Source organism: Coturnix japonica, chromosome 7 (assembly GCF_001577835.2).
Source record: "Coturnix japonica isolate 7356 chromosome 7, Coturnix japonica 2.1, whole genome shotgun sequence".
Taxonomy (NCBI): Eukaryota; Metazoa; Chordata; class Aves; order Galliformes; family Phasianidae; genus Coturnix; species Coturnix japonica.
The window spans coordinates 16,873,149-16,887,845 of NC_029522.1; the positions used below are offsets into that span (position 1 = coordinate 16,873,149).

At 37.7% G+C, this 14,697-nt stretch overlaps 2 protein-coding genes across 15 annotated transcripts in view; one reads left to right on the top strand and one right to left on the bottom strand.

Moving 5' to 3' along the window:
• ABCB11 (ATP binding cassette subfamily B member 11) overlaps positions 1-14,697 on the top strand; it is a 48,786-nt gene that overhangs the window by 12,252 nt on the left and 21,837 nt on the right. For 3 of the 6 annotated variants that reach the window (XM_015868574.2, XM_015868571.2, XM_032445770.1), the window contains 7 exons: positions 5,639-5,741; positions 8,300-8,321; positions 8,981-9,028; positions 9,118-9,166; positions 10,321-10,562; positions 12,193-12,280; positions 13,216-13,349. In XM_015868574.2, the coding sequence (XP_015724060.1) occupies positions 5,666-5,741; positions 8,300-8,321; positions 8,981-9,028; positions 9,118-9,166; positions 10,321-10,562; positions 12,193-12,280; positions 13,216-13,349 (659 nt within the window). In that variant the 5' untranslated portion in view covers positions 5,639-5,665. Of the gene's footprint in view, positions 1-2,406; positions 2,561-5,638; positions 5,742-8,299; positions 8,322-8,980; positions 9,029-9,117; positions 9,167-10,320; positions 10,563-12,192; positions 12,281-13,215; positions 13,350-14,697 lie in introns of those variants that run through there. The other 3 variants (XM_015868575.2, XM_015868576.2, XM_015868569.2) reach the window with 3 other exon arrangements.
• Positions 1-14,697, bottom strand: part of DHRS9 (dehydrogenase/reductase 9) — a 33,513-nt gene that overhangs the window by 5,329 nt on the left and 13,487 nt on the right. For 5 of the 9 annotated variants that reach the window (XM_015868590.2, XM_015868593.2, XM_015868591.2 and 2 more), the window contains one exon: positions 13,787-13,955. The gene's annotated coding sequence lies outside the window, so the exon portion shown is untranslated. Of the gene's footprint in view, positions 1-526; positions 786-10,988; positions 11,088-13,180; positions 13,199-13,786; positions 13,956-14,697 lie in introns of those variants that run through there. The other 4 variants (XM_032445777.1, XM_015868594.2, XM_032445774.1 and 1 more) reach the window with 3 other exon arrangements.

Genomic DNA, 14,697 nt, shown 5'->3' on the forward strand with positions numbered 1-14,697 from the left:
AGGTTTTGTTGTTTCTCTTCTTGAAGGGTTGAACCTGCCTTTGCTATTTTTTTAAATTTTTTTTTTTTTTTTTGCACAGAAGTTTGAAATGGCAAAAACACCAGCTGCCAAATTTTGATTAGGTCAAAGGGATGAGCAAATGCATGTCCTGCTTGAAGTATATTTCAAGAGCAGATGGTGAGAGGGTGAGAGAGCTCTAGATGTTGTTTTGCAGTTTCAGGATGCTGTGTTTCTGTGACTAAGAAATAAACACACTTTAACTTAGTGAAGCTAATCAGGCATAGACCATGGGAGAAGAAATGTTTCTTTCATTCTGTGTGCTTGCCTCCCACCTGAAAGCATCCACCAGACAATCAACAGTTTGGACTTCATGCTTTCCATAGCAAGGGAAAATCACACTCACATAAATAAGCTCATTGTACCCAGAGGTACGTTCCTTGTTTCACTGTAAGAAAAGTGTCAACAATTTTCCATTTCATTACGAAGAAATGTCATCTGTTTACAAAACAGGGAAGTGATTTCTTACCATGAAAGAGCTTTTTGCTCGCAGCAAAAATGATAAAACCCATTGAAAGAGGAAGTCTTGCTTTTGTCCTAGGTGCAGAAGGCAGGTTGGTGTGTAGAATACTTGTTAAAGATCTTCTTTGGAAAAGGTGGTAAGCTCCTTGTAAAATTCATTCTGCTTTGCACAAAGTGAAGGATGTGTTGTGTTTATGTAATTGCTGTGTGCTAAGAAAAGAGTAAAGACACAGAACGTGGGTACCTGCCAATCTGACCAGATTTAGGAAACCTGCAGCTTCCTATGTACTCTAGGCTTTGTTCTGATCAGTCTGAGAGAAGGCTGTTCTCTTCTGGCCTGACTTTATTGGTTGTGCCTTCTAAATGTCTTCATTACTGACAGATTCTTTTCAGATGAATTTGATAAACAATATGTAACAATGGACACTCCAGTAACAGATGTCAAAGCTTTCTGCCTAATGCTTCAGTCTGCAAACTGTGTAAGAACTGCATATTTTATCTAAAATGTCCATTAGTTAAAAATCAGGATACCAAAAGGATTGAGAGTTCCCTTCAACTTAATGTTATTTAGGTGAGGGGAAAAAAAAGCAAAAAACAACAACAACAAAAAGAAGCCTTCAAGCACCCGGAGAAATAAGGATGACAATAAATTGGTTTGCTTTGTTTTTAAAGGATCAGAGGAAGGGAAAATAAAGCACATTGCAGAAGCAGAAGTGTACTGTGAGACTGAGGTCTGCTTTGTACTTCTCACTATCTGCTCACTATCTGAAGTGCTGTCAGTGTATGTGACACAGTTTAGGAGGGGATTATACTCATAGAAAGTCATCTGGTGTTTGGCTTCTTAGCCCTGGGAGCACTGTATGCTGGCTACAAAAATTATTTTGGTTGTGAATGCCTACCAAATAAATTAATGAAGCATAAAAAGCTATTTGTTCCATGCTTCCTGTCTAGCAGACTGGCCCAGACTGCTTTATTTGCATACAAACCTCATCACAAAACACTGAAACAAACTGATCATCTGAAACCTCAGCCTGCAGTGGCTTCCATGCTATCCACTTGTATACGCTGCACTACAAGGAATTATTTTTCCCTATGATTGTAGTATGTGGTGGATGATATAATTAGCTCTGTGGTGTTATCTCAGATAGCGTTATTTACCAAGTTATGCTGCACACATTAGCATAACATTGTTTGTGTTATGAAAGTAGGAGGTGGCACCAGGTTTGATAATGCTGTTGCTATGTGCGTGGGACTGATTCTAAACTAGAAAAACAGAGTTCAGGTGAGCTATGATAGATCCTGAGGCAGTTCCTGCAAGGGGGTCTGTAGTGGAAAGTTTGAGAGCACAGGTCTGAGGGGAAGCCAACAGTCACTGAAGATTAAGGTGTTACCTTTCCATCTTATTGTATCAGACAAAGATATCTCTAATGAGAACTGGTTTCAAAGGACAACTTAACTGTCTTTGATATCTAAATCCTGCAGATTTCATTGTCTGGGCCCACAGCATTGTCATCACCATCACCAAAGTCCCTTATTGGAAAATCTACCAGGAGACTATCTCCAATGAGAATTCACTATTGCTGAGTGTTTTCTTTACTGTAAAATATTCATCTTTTAAAGGAGGAAGGGTACAAATTTCATAGCCATGGAACTGCATTAGAAACCACATAGCTAATACAGTATTCTATACTATGGCATAGCATAAAATAATGCTATAATAGTCTCCTTGCATATGTTTTCTGTGAATAATTTTTATTTTTTTATTTTTTGTAAGAGAATAGTCTGGTCTCTTCATGTATAATTGCTTTCCAAGAGGTCTGACTTGAAGTTGTGAGATTACATTAGTCAAATTTAAACCCTCCATTAAATGTCAATGAACTGTAACCAGTGTGACCACAAGGTTACTGACCCAGGTGCAAATAGCCAGTGCTCAATTTGAAGATGGGTTAGAATAATGAAAACACGATGGGAAGTGGTTGGGCGCTTCACTGATTGAACGGGATTCTTGCAATTTGCTCTACGTGTTTTTTCACAGCCACGGGTGAGTAATGTGTCTGTCACATTTAGTGTGTCATAGATTACAGAGAAAACCTGAACCAAAGGGATTCTCTAATTTTCCTTCAAAATAATCCAAGTTGAATGCCAAATTTAGTCTGCACAGTTAGTGGCTTTTGAGAGGGACTATCTGAAGGACAGATCACTCAAGTTATATTTGGAAATAATGTGTCTCTGTGCATATATGCTGTCATTAATGTCTGATCAACCAGGGTTTGAACAAAAAGGGAGAGACTGTAATGCCAAATGAGGATCTATTCTGCATGAAGATCTGATTTGAAAAAGATTTCAAGTGGTTTTGCAGAAGGTCTGAATATTGTTTTATTCTGTAGCATTCATTTGCTTATGTTTTTAAATGATATCTTTTTAAAATCTGGATTTTCAAGTTCCTTAAATATAATTGTTTATAAAATCTCCACCAGTCATAACTTTGCTGGCAGTAGTAAAATGCAGTTTCACTTCAGTGCAGTTTCTGAAATGTTGGTAGTTCTTATTTATCACTCTGGGGTAGGTGAGATGATGTAATCTTCTGTTTTCTCAGATTTCTGTTATCTAAATCACTCTTAATGGAGACATGAGCATCATAATTTTTCAAGGTGTGAGTGGCCCCCATATAAACATCCACACCCAAAGGAATGTTGTTTTAATATTCTAATATTTTAATATTCTAATTCACCTTGGGGGCGTACACGAAAGGCATAGAATATATAAGTGTGTGTCAGCCTCAATGAATTGCCTTTTGCTGTTCATAATATTGGTGTCACCTCAGTGATTGGCCAAGCTGCGGTCTTCCAGGGAAGTCAAACTACTGAATTCTACAGAGATCTGTCTCAGACTGCTTCAACTGATCAGGTACAGCAGAAGGCAGGGAGGAGAAAGTAGAACAAGTTTTCTGTTTTTACTGGAAGACTGAATTAATATATTATTTTTTCCACTTGGGGAAAATTGTCACTCTCTTCTTCAGTGAAAGCTCAAGTGACATTAAGCTGACAGCAGTATATGCTCACTCTTTATGGGAAGCAGTGTTTATTTCAATATTAACTTAATGATCTCATCTGGAAATTAATTCCTTGTTAAATCCTTTCTCATGTGCCCAACACAAGTAGAGCTGGAGTGAAATGTAGATCTGTTCTCATGTGAAACATTAGTAATATGTGTGTGAAGCTTTCCTTTCTAGTTGGAAGCAGGTTTTGTGTGTTTTCTGTCATATAAAACAGCAGACAGTGAACTTGGGAATGCACACATACTTGAGACTTTAAGGAAATAACACAGCCTTGTTTGATCCATTTACTATCTGCTTGGGAGTACAAAAAAATAATTATTAAGATTATAAATTATTTCATTGTGTGTGGAGATGAATAATTTTAAAAAATCCCTATAATTCTACCTTATGAGTGACTATTGTAGTCCTAGTCAGAATATTTGCTGTTACAATTGTGGCTTTACCCATTTCCTTAAAGACTAAAATTAGTTCATAAAGCAGGCCATCATGTGGTGTGAGGGGATCAGAATTTACTGACATCAGTCAACAAATTCTGCTCATCAGATACATTTCAGGCCAGAAAACTACATCCATAGAGCAGCAATCAATGAACAAATAAATGTTTGAATTAAGGGATGTGTTGAATGCATTTCTGCAGAGATCTGTCTTGCTTCTGGTATAGTTCCATAGTATTGACAGAAGCATGGAGAGCAGGATGGGTAATATACTCACTAAGTTTGAGCATGATGGAAAAGTAGGATAAGCTGCTCACATGCTGAAGAACAGGACTAGAATTCAGAATCGTCTTAAAAAACAGAATAACAGAAAGAATGGGCTGAAGAATGTAAGATGTTATTAAATGCTGATAAAAGCAGACAGGAGTAATCAACTGTGAAAATACAGTTTGGAAAGCAACTGGCTCTGAAACAAATTGCTTGCAAAATCTGAGTGTTTTTGCGGAACACAGACTGAAGGCAAATCAATGTGATACTTTTGTAAAACAAAACAAAACAAAGGATATCATATTGTGTTGTATGGTGTTGTATAAACAAGAGTGTAACCTGTGAAACATGAAATAATCTTTCTCCTTTGCTCACTGTTGGTAAGACTCAGTACTGTTATACACTCCTCGCTTCAAGAAAGAATCTGAAGAAGACCAGTGAGAATTATCATAGGGTTGGGAGATAAAGCTAACAAAGGAAAATTGAATGAACTGCTTTTTTCATCTCAAGAGAGAATTCCTATCCTCCAAATAAATAACAACCTGTTTCTGAATTGGAAGAGAACTATTTTTTCCCTATCTTTAGTAGGTTGAATAAGAATCAATGTGCTTAAAGTAAGACATATTAAATTCAAATTAGACATTGGGAAGTGTTTATTTTAGCAGTAAGGATAGGGAAGCACTGTAACGCTCCTGGAGGTCGTTGGGTGTCTCTGATAAATATCCATTAAAATGACAGAAAAATAATTGAATTGTACCATGGATGCTTAGAATTAACAAGGACACTTTAGGCCTTTCCAGCCTGTCTTCCTGATCGTTTGTGTGCCAGAGATGTACACATAAAATTTAGGAACAGATGATAAACGAGGAAGGTTTCCCCTGTCATGTTCCTAGTGACCACCAGCAGTTAGGCTGGGCTGGAACAAAGCAGAGCAGGTCTGCTGCGCAGGTCTCCCTTGTAACTGAGGCAGGATGCGTCATATTAATAGCTTGGGCTCTAATCTATGGATGGCATCTACACAAAAGCAATAGTTAATTTCAATATGACCATTAATGGCAAGGGGGCTGTTTGCATCAAACTGCAAAGCCCATTGGAGCAGCTCATTTAAGGCAGGGGTGGTACTGAAGCCTTTTGAAGGAGCTGCTCTTTGGGCTGGTTTGGACATACTTCTCTGAGATGTTTTTTAATCTAGTTCCACTGTGCCTTAGGGCATCTACTCTTTCAGAATCTGCACTGTAATCAGTGGCATTGCCCTGGGATGAGGACAAAAATGAGTTAAGAAGGAGTCTAATGTAATATAACTGTACTTCCAAAGACTAACATTTGCTGATGCTATTTTTCTTCACCCCCTTCTCTTAAGGATTTCTGATTTGAGCATCTAATCGTCATGTCTGACCCTGTTATTCTGCGTAGCATCAAGAAACTGGGAGAAGATAACTATGCTTTCGACTTGGATGGTAAATGTAAGATGTTTATTCTTCAGTCACCTGATTTTATAAAGCACGTAAAAGAGGTGGTGGGTGGTCTAAGTGGAGCTAGTAGTCTTATAAAATACAAAGCTAATAGACTGTGGAATAAACAAACACTGCTGCTGTTCTGTGAACCTATAGGAGTGCTAACTGCAAAGCATTTCTGAAAAAGCTATTGATAGCAATTCTTTCTCGTGGATTATCTTTACTCAGCCTACATGTTCAGGGTGTGTACTTAGGTTTTTAGGTAACTTTAGGTATCAAGGCACTACCTCCTCAGTGCCTTGGTGTACAAGTCAATGGACAAAAAGTCAGGGGGTCTGTCTTCCCTGGTTTTTAGAGGTACTTTCAATAAATATTTGTATATGCAGCCATACCTCTATTAGGCAGAATACTAATGAGATGCTGCTATACTATGCATCTCATTTCAAGAATCTGCATTCTTTTTCCTCATCAAGACTGGCATGCTGTTCTATGCAGATGATTTTAAAGTGTGTTATACAGCAGCAGAAACAGCTCTATGATTGTGACAGAAATGAATGGGAGCATTTTCTGGAAGTCTGATCTCTTTCCCAGCTATTGCTACCCCAGCACACTGCCCTGCGTCCTGCTGAAATGAGCAGCTCTTTGTGTGCTGAAGCCATACAGACTTCCCCACTCCCCTTCCCTGCAGTGTTTTGCATGTTTAACTGAGGCTGCTAGCTGAAGGCAGTTTCAGTTCTTGGAGCTCTAGTATTATTGAGAGGTGAGAAAAGTGAAGAGAAAGGGGAGTGATCAGGTGAAGGGGTATGTCCTTTTTCTTTGGGGACAGAAAACTTTTTGCCTGTTCCAGCCTCTTAGAAATTTTTCCAGGTAGCTTATGTTTATCCTGTTGTACTGGGGTAGTTGTTCGTTGTCTATTAACTAGTCTAATGTAGTTGCTGCTTTTACTTCTTATGGGACTTCAACAAAATACTTTCTACTGGGACCAAACCTCTCCTTTTTACAGCTAGGATTTTTTTGTTTTATAAAGTGTTGTCTGTGGTTTCTCAGTTTCCTTGGAAATGCAGTCTGCTGCTGAATGTAGTGAGCAGCTTATTGAACTGTTAGAGCACCTTCCCAAAAGCAAACATTGGTTCTTTAAAATGCTCCTGGCAACCTGCTGAGTGATCTCTTCTGCTCTGTAATCTCCAGTGAGGTTTGTTTCAATAACCATCTTTTTTACGTGTTACCAAGTAGAACACTGCAACCGTAGGTGTAGTTAATAGCCAACTGTACTCAGCAGCCTTTTGGGCACACTTTTTCATTTGTTTGATTTAAGTACCAGATTTCCTCACGCTTACTTTTAACCATGTTACACATAACTGCAGTAAAACCTCAAATTCTTGACCACTTTCTGCAGCTTTTCCTTGATTCTGTGCTTATTTCAAACTGAAAATTTTCTTAAATGTTTTAGTTCCCTTTCAAAACGTTTGGAGCATTCAAACATTACTACTGCTTTTTTCCTTAGGGTGAAAACATTATTTAATTGTCCCTACATGTTTTTTTCTTGCTATAAAAATCGTACTTCATTCTATTTTTCTTATTTTGCAATTGTAACAGTGAACTATTATGTATATGTTTCTTCAGTTTAGGTATAGATAATGTATTTAAATTGAACTTCCAAATTGTACTTCCAAATTTTCTTCCTGCATTTCTGCTGTATCATAGCTCCTTGCTATCTTGAATATCACTACTACACTCTTGTTTCCCTCTTCATGCTTATAGTTTAATGTTTCTTCACCTTTAAAACACACTTATTTTGCTCTCTAAGTTAGTTTCTCTTTCAACAGATTTTTTTTTGTTTTCTCTTTAAAATTCTTCCCAGCCAGTTTGTTGTTCTCTCTCTCTCTCTCTTTTTCTCTCTCTCTCTGTGTGTGTGTGCGCATTGGCATTACCAACCTGCAGAGGAAACTTCCTTAAGCCTTTTCTTATTCTATAATCCTTTAGGAATGGTTTCAAACCATTACAGCTGTCAGCAGCTGCCAGACTCCAACAAAATGAGAACAGCAGTTTCTTTTTCCCTCACAAGCAGTTCTTTTCTAACACCAAATAATGCTTTCTAAAAATAATTTTACAAGTATGAATCCTCCTATGAAGATGTCTGGGATTCATAGGCTATTCTTATATAACAAACAGAGCAGAATAAAACTATTGTTTGCTAAAGTCAAATAAGGTTATTAACCCCTAAAAGGAGTTGTAATTAGGTGTTCCTTCAATCCCAAACACAGACCACTTATTTCTGAGTGAATAACGTATCTAACAAAATGCACTCTGTCATCTTGGGAACTGAATACTTGAGACTATTTATTTGATAGAAAACAGGCATAAATTGATACTAACTTGCCAGGGCACTTTTAGACCTGTGTCAATTCTTGACCCTGATTGGATTTATTAGAGGGAATAAGATGCTTTATAACTTCGGAGCAGTGGGGTCCCATGGGGTTCTAGGATTTGTTTTTCATATACCTACAGAAGATCATATACCTGAATGATAATTATTAACCGGAATGTGCATTTATGTTCCCTAACAGGTAACAGCTTCAAGAAATCAGAGTAAGTCATATACATGTGTAACAATCAATATTTCTAGGAATACTCAACAAAGTTAATGTGATCAAATCGGCACATGTATAGAATATAGAGTATTTAATGAGATGCTATTCTCTAGGAGGTAAACTGCCTTATTTGATACAACTGACAAAGGCAGACCAAAACAGTTCTAGCAGCTGTTTCAAATACAGAGTAATGGCAGTGAAATATGAACTTTCTTCTTCAAATATTTTTGACAGTGCTTTTACTTTGAGAAATGAGTTTTTAAGGAATTTGAATCAATCTTGTTTGCTTTCTCTCTCTTCAGGCTTAACTTTTACATGAGAAATGTGAACAAATTTCTGACATAATTAAGATACTAAGATATAAACAAACTGTAAACTTCTGGGCAGTAAATGACTTACAGAGCTTGATCTTGAACTTAGAGAGCTTGATCTTCAACTATGATCTGAGGTGTAAATGGGGAATTTTAACCTAACCTCTGTTCTACTTCCTAACTAAACTTTGGAATTACCATAAAATCACTGGTTCCAAAGAAAACTGAAAGAAACAGCTTGTCTCTTTAAAACTTCTGGTCAAATTGTCTCAAATGAAATGTAACTTCAGAGAAGTAACCAAGAGAATAAGGGAATTAATGTGAAAACTTATCCTTTCTTTGCCAGAAATTTCTATGCATATGAAGAACCTTCTGTTAAGAAGAAAAAGGAAAAGTAAGTTCAATTCGGTGTACTATCTTTCCATATAGAACAGAATCTCTACTAGATGCAATTTTGTAATTGTATGTTTTCTGTTCTTGAAGGTCATCCAAAAAGAAAGAGAAAGTTGTTCGCGTTGGCTTCTTTCAGCTGGTAATGAAAGCAATGGATATAAATATCTGTATGGTTCTGAAGAATAAATGATAGTAATGTATATGGTGCTATGGAGAATAACTGTGAATAAGCCAAACTTGTAAGAAATTATCCTACTTGGCATGAAATTCTTCTATTAAATTCATTAGGAATTTAATAGAACTATTTTTTTCACGTTGTCAGCTGAGTATTAATTACCACTATCCGTGTAATAATTGTCTGTTAAACATGTTATCTAGAACCTGCAGTTTACTATAGAAAACCTGGAAATGCACAATGCTGTGTGGTGTGTGTAGCCATAGGTAGAATGCTCGATCTGTCCTGGAGAGCCAGAGTGTGTCACAGTTTTGAAATGAACGTAGCAGAGAGACAAGCAGCCCATCAGCACACAGCAAAGAGGTTCTATTAGTTCTTTTTCTCACGTGCTGTTTATACAAGTAGTCTGTAATGTGTCCAAACTAGAATGATCCTGCCTAAAACTGGACTAGTTGAACTTAGCTGAATAACCAGCTGTGTGTGTATGTGCATTTGGCCCGTGTAAGGCAATAACAATTAGCTCAATTCCTTTTTTTTACTGCATGCTGAGTCATGTTTCTATATATTTCTCCTAGACAAAAAGTCAGTGCACAGTTACCTACCTCAACCAATGCAGTTTAGGTTATTAACTATGAGAATTTGTTCTGAGATAATGAGCTGGATGCTGCTACCACAGCACCCAGTTTTGAGACATTGGATAGCTCTGTTCGGAGGCTCTGCAAAATGCCCTTAGGCTTTTTCATTCCTTCCTCCTCCCTCTATCCTTTCTCACAGGAAATCTGCAGAGGTGACTATATATATGTGGATTATAATTACTGTTCTTAAGATGGTGTCTGGAATTATTATACTGTGGAGTGATAATACCTTATTAACATTACATGATAATACATTCGTTCACATGATCAGATTCTGCTGTCAAATACTTAAAGGGAGTTCATCGTAATTTATGAGACTGTAATTACAGGTACAATTCAATTAGACTGGAGAGAGATGTTTCTCTTCTTCCTATATTGAAGAAATGATGACACTTAAGAAGAATGTTTTTGAATCTGATCCACCTGATTAATGATTTATCAGTATAAGCAGCATGAGACCATATTTTTTTCCTGTCTCTTTAGTTTCGATTTTCTTCACCTATGGAAATTTTAATGATGGTTGTTGGGAGCTTCTGTGCTATTCTTCATGGAGCAGCCCAGCCAGGCATGTTGCTTGTGTTTGGTGCAATGGCAGACACATTCATTGAGTATGACATTGAAATGCAAGAGCTTAAAAATCCAAATAAAACATGCATAAATAACACCATTGTGTGGATTAATGGTACGGTTCATCAGAATGAAAAGAACTCCACAATAAGATGTGGGTAAGTAGAAGAAATGCTTGTTTCTTTTAACTTTGTTATTGTGGTATGTCTAGATGTCTAGATCAAATTCTTACAGAAGTCCTGCCTCAGCCTTTAAAGTTTACATAGGTAAAAGATGTGTGGTTCTTGCTACGGAGCCTTGTTTCAAAGCTGAAGGGAGAGAAGTCTGTCTTGGGTCTTGATCTTTGGGCTATTGATGTCAGCAAGGATATTCTTTGATAGTGATAGTGATGATAATGTATGTCTGTGTGCCTCTGAAATCACTGATTTCTTTGATGACCCAATAGGTAATAATGACTTCTGGACATTTTGGTTAGCACTAAGGTGCCAATCCTATAGGTGCCGCCTGACATCTGAGCAAGTCAACTAAACTTCAGTTATTGAAGGGAAATTTGCACTTCTAGAATGCAGTTCAAATTGGCTTACGTGAGATGCCCAAGGCAGGTCTGATGAACTGTCCTTTCAGAGTGCCTGTTTCTTTCTGTTAATTATAATAAAGGCATTCCAGATGAATCATTCATGTATCTGTCAAAGACAAATTTGAACCTGTAACTGTTCTTAGGACTTGGTTTTCAGTAAATCATTCCAGAAGTTTTCTAATCTTTGAGTAATAGTAGATTAGGTATGTAATTAGAACTTAAACTTACTTGATCTCTGAAATTCAGAGCAGATGGGAAGGGATCTGCTTTCCTAAATGTAGGTGACTGGAGCCAAATTATTTGATTCAGGCTGTCCAAGCCAGACCCTGAGAAGGGACTAGGAAATATAACACAGGATTTGCTACAGAACTCTGCTCCTCTGAAGCAGAAACTACATAATGAAGGATACATAAAAACATCTAAAATGGTACTAGGTATTTATGTTAAGCACTTGAGTTATTCACTTGATTATATTTTGCTGGAGATCAAGTCAAGTAGGTACATTTCTCTTTTGGCTTAAAATGGGAACGTACCAAATTCTGTGCCTAAAGAATAAAGTTGCTCTCTGCAGAATATGTAAAAAAATAACTAAAAGAATATTCAATAACCAACCAAAATGTTTGTCTCAAAGTTGTGTAAGTGTAATTCACACAGCAATTCAGTGCACTTTACTGATATTAGGAGTAATTTGATATGACTATTTCTGCTAAAAGAGATATCATTTGAGATAAGAAAGAAAATAGTATTTGAATATGCTTCAACAGCCCTCACTTTTCTCTGTAGAACACTGCTTAAATTTGAGTGTTATTCATTGGTGTAATGGTACAAAATAAGCTAATTTAACATATAATGAAAAGTTGCTTGACTCGTGCTGCCTGAAACACCTTCTTACCTGTGCTGCTGCCCAAGCACACAGATCAGTGGGGCTTCTCAACTGGCCCTTTCACACTATAGGGCTGTTGAAGGGTGCAAGGTTTCCTGGTACCTGCCAGCTTCCCATCCTTATGCTACAGGAAGATGATGCAAACCAGCACCTGCTAGCAACAACCTCAGTACCAGGAAACTGGTTCTGTTAGCAAAACAAACTGACTTGACAACTGGCTTGACTGTAAGTTTATAGACAGGCCAGATTAGAAATATGTGAGAAACTAATAACTATATTGTTAATTCTTTTTTAATCTCTCTCTCTTTTTTTTTTTTTTTTTCTCCAGAGTGCTTGACATTGAAAAAGAAATGACCACTTTTGCAGGCTACTATGGAGGAATTGGCTGTGCTGTACTTCTGTTAGGATACTTTCAAGTTAGTATTGTGCTTCCTATTTTGATTTTATGTTGTAAATTACTAAATAATTGTTCGTTGTAACTGTATCCCCTTTAACTGCTTAGTCAACATCATATTCAAGCAGAGCAGACAAACCCAGTTCTGATCCTATTGGATGAAATATTTTTGCTCTGATTATCTGCAGCCTAGGATTTGTTCAAACCTTTGTACATAGATGCATTTAACCCAGTGAGATGAATGTGTGCTGCTCCTTTCACACCGAAAGAAATATTTGCTTGAATGTGGTTACTATGGAAGCCACATGCTCGCCCACAAACAGCTAAAGAGAATGCAGTTTCCCAGCAGGCTGACCTGAGCTGCTTTTTTCCGTAAGGGAGATAGTACAGAGTAATAGTGTAAAATGGGTGTTGGAGTAGAATCACACTCAGCATGTTCTGTAGTAATGACTCCAACTGTATGACTGAGATAAGCTACAAGCTTGGACAATTTCTGCAGGATCTGCACGAATCCACAGTTTTTGAAGCTTTTTATAATCATGAGAAGCGCCTGTCATTCTCTTTCCTAAAAGCTGAGAGCTTTGCTGTGGTAGGATGGCTGCCATACCTCTCGTAATTACAGCTGCAGATGGACAACTGTTTTCCTATGACATTTATGTAACAGCACAGAGTAACTGGTCTCATGTTCTGTCAAAACTAAGATAAATGCTTCATCCAGAGGCTTTAAGAAATGTTGGATTATTTAAAGATCAAGAACATAAAATAGCTCAGTGTCTGTGTGTGTGTAGCTAGAGTATATTTTACCTGAATGCTGAGTTTATTGATAGCCAAATTGCTTCTCCAACCCCCGCCCCCCCCCCCTCTTTCATTTTAGCCAAATTGTTTTTTCTATTTGTAGAGACTAGAAAGACTTTTCACTGACCTTTATGAACTGCACTGTAACGACACTCTTCCTAGATCTGCTTTTGGGTTATGGCTGCAGCTCGTCAGATACAGAAAATCAGGAAAGCTTATTTCAGGAATGTTATGAGAATGGATATAGGCTGGTTTGACTGCACGTCTGTAGGAGAACTGAACACAAGAATTTCTGAGTAAGTAATCTAGAAAAGATACACTACATAGAGCATTTTTGCACTTGCTGACACTAAATAAGTATCAATAAGTAGGCATCTGACAAACACTTTTTAGTACAAAATAGAGCAGGGATTAGGCTAATAGTCTCCCAGGCATTGCAGGTGCTGTAATTGTTATGCTACAATTATTTTCCCTTTGTAACTGTTCTGTCGATGATATATTTTTTTTTATTTTTGCTCCCTTCTCCTGCCACTTTGTCTTTTCCTGTGCCCTGCCCTTTCAGAGACTCCGTTTAAGCTGCCAGCAGGGTATTCCCCTGAGGCTTGAGTTAAGGGTTTGAACCCTCTCACTTAATGGAATGGAAAATTGCATGCAGACTTTGCTCTTGGCTTTTGAAAGAGAAGAGCAAGGTTGGCTTAATCTTCTGCTAAAAGCAGCGGTTACAAGCACTTACCTTTAGAAAGGGACCCAGGGTAGATGGAGAAAACTTCTGGGTAAAGTTTAGCTCTGAGAAAAGCTGAGTTTAAGGCTGGCTTCTCTGCTTAGTGGTTCCTGTTTACAGACTTGAAGAAGCTGCGAGATGAATATGCTGACTCTAGGTGGCTCCCTGTGCTCTGTCATGCCTGCATAATAATAGGAACATATGCAAAAGATTTTCCGTGGTTGAAGGGAATGTTTTCATCTTTACTGACAAGTAGTAACTGACTTTCTGTGGTATTCTTTTTATGAAGAAGAAATACAAAACATAATTGGCTGTGAGGAGGATGACTAAAAACGTATTTCTTGAATAAATATCACCCAGTTAACTGACAGAATAACACTGCCTTGGGCCTAATAAAAGCTTCCTGAATGCAAAAAAACATTCTTAAGAAAAAATGTAAACGTGTTCTTGAATTCAGCACTCTCATGTTTCCTTTAGAGGACTGTTGCTAACAATTCTGCACCCTAAACATGAGAGCCACTTGCTCCTTTTTGTTCCAAGAGTTTCTAGTTCTTCTGATCTCAAGGGTGAGAGAATAGTCAAGAGCAGCAGAAGTATAATGACTGTTTTGTTTTGAGATGTTTTTTCTGTAATGGCAATGGATAAGTGAGACCAAATGATCTCTGCAGCTGCAGAGATTGCACCACTCTGCCACATGTGACACAGCTGTCATGTTTTCTCAATGCTTCCAGCAATACTCCTCTATTTTACCACTCTCCCTCTTATTTAGAGAAGAAACTGCCTGGTGTAAGGTTGAATGATGAAGAGAGTTACAGCCCTCCTCCTCCCTTCTTAGGAAGGCTCCAGTTAGTGCTGTACAATGGGGATATGCCATATCAGTTATATTATCAAATACTGCACCCAGCTGTGATGTCTCTGCTCTG